The sequence below is a fragment of the Gadus morhua genome, chromosome 5, assembly GCF_902167405.1.
Source record: "Gadus morhua chromosome 5, gadMor3.0, whole genome shotgun sequence".
Taxonomy (NCBI): Eukaryota; Metazoa; Chordata; class Actinopteri; order Gadiformes; family Gadidae; genus Gadus; species Gadus morhua.
In genome coordinates, this window is record NC_044052.1 from 19987618 (window position 1) to 19989208 (window position 1591).

The 1591-nt window shown below is 51.5% G+C and overlaps 1 protein-coding gene across 1 annotated transcript in view; it reads right to left on the bottom strand.

The window, feature by feature from the left end:
- pacs2 (phosphofurin acidic cluster sorting protein 2) overlaps window positions 1-1591 on the bottom strand; it is a gene marked incomplete in the record, with an annotated part of 51782 nt that overhangs the window by 24473 nt on the left and 25718 nt on the right. The window contains 1 exon segment of the mRNA XM_030356218.1: window positions 749-911. Coding sequence (XP_030212078.1) covers window positions 749-911 — 163 coding nt within the window.

Here is a 1591-nt window from a genome sequence, read left to right on the forward strand (position 1 = left end):
AACTCTGCTCTACTCTACTACACTCTACTCTACTACACTCTACTCTACTACACTGAACTCTACTCTACTACACTCTACTCTACTACACTGAACTCTACTCTACTACACTCTACTCTACTACACTCTACTCTACTACACTGAACTCTGCTCTACTCTACTACACTCTACTCTACTACACTGAACTCTGCTCTACTCTACTACACTCTACTCTACTCTACTGAACTCTACTCTACTACACTCTACTCTACTACACTCTACTCTACTACACTGAACTCTGCTCTACTACACTCTACTCTACTACACTCTACTCTACTACACTGAACTCTGCTCTACTACACTCTACTCTACTACACTCTACTCTACTACACTCTACTCTACTACACTGAACTCTACTCTACTACACTCTACTCTACTACACTCTACTCTACTACACTGAACTCTGCTCTACTCTACTACACTCTACTACACTCTACTCTACTACACTGAACTCTACTACACTCTACTCTACTACACTCTACTCTACTACACTGAACTCTGCTCTACTCTACTACACTCTACTCTACTACACTCTACTCTACTACACTCTACTCTACTACACTGAACTCTGCTCTACTCTACTACACTCTACTTTACTCCACTCCACTCCACGGTACCCTACTCTACTCTACTCTACTCTCCGGTCCTCTACCCCTGGGCTGTCCGGGGGGCTGGCGGCGGGGGGCGCCCCGGGGGGGGGGGGCGGGCGTACCCGAGCACTTGGTCTTCTGCTCCCCTTGCAGCGCGGCGTCCTCGTGGTCGATGGGCTGGCTGGACAGGGAGAACACCCAGATCTCCGCCACCTTGCCCAGGGCCTCCTTCTGGTTGGAGCACAGCGGGAGCACCTGGCCGCCCTCGGTGGGGTGCTGCATCACCTGGGGCCGGGGAAGGTGGAGGCCGTGAGGGGGTGGATGGACCACACCGGGTGGTGCTTTGGCACCGCAGTTGCGGTCCGATGTCAGGACCGTCTAAGGATATCTTTAGACATCAAGGCCCAATCCCATTTCTACCCCTTACCCCTTCCCCTTACCCCTCCCCCTTGTTTTGAAGGGGTAAGGGGAAGGGGTAAGGGGCAGAAATGGGATTGGGCCTTAGGCCCAATCCCATTTCTACCCCTTACCCCTCCCCCTTACCCCTTCCCCTTACCCCTTCAAAACAAGGGGGAGGGGTAAGGGGAAGGGGTAAGGGGTAGAAATGGAATTGGGCCCAAGACTCACCTGCTCAGAGTCTTCCAGACTCTGCATAGCCTGGTTCTGTAGAAATGGGATTGGGCCTAAGGCCCAATCCCATTTCTACCCCTTACCCCTCCCCCTTACCCCTCCCCCTTACCCCTTCAAAACAAGGGGGAGGGGTAAGGGGAAGGGGTAAGGGGTAGAAATGGAATTGGGCCCAAGACTCACCTGCTCAGAGTCTTCCAGACTCTGCATAGCCTGGTTCTGTGAACATCCTTACCGTACCAACAGCAATATATTGTTTCACTTTCTTCTGACAAATGTACCAATGTACTAACCCTTGGATAAATAAGTCTGCCAAATGCCAGTTCCCAAGTAAGCTG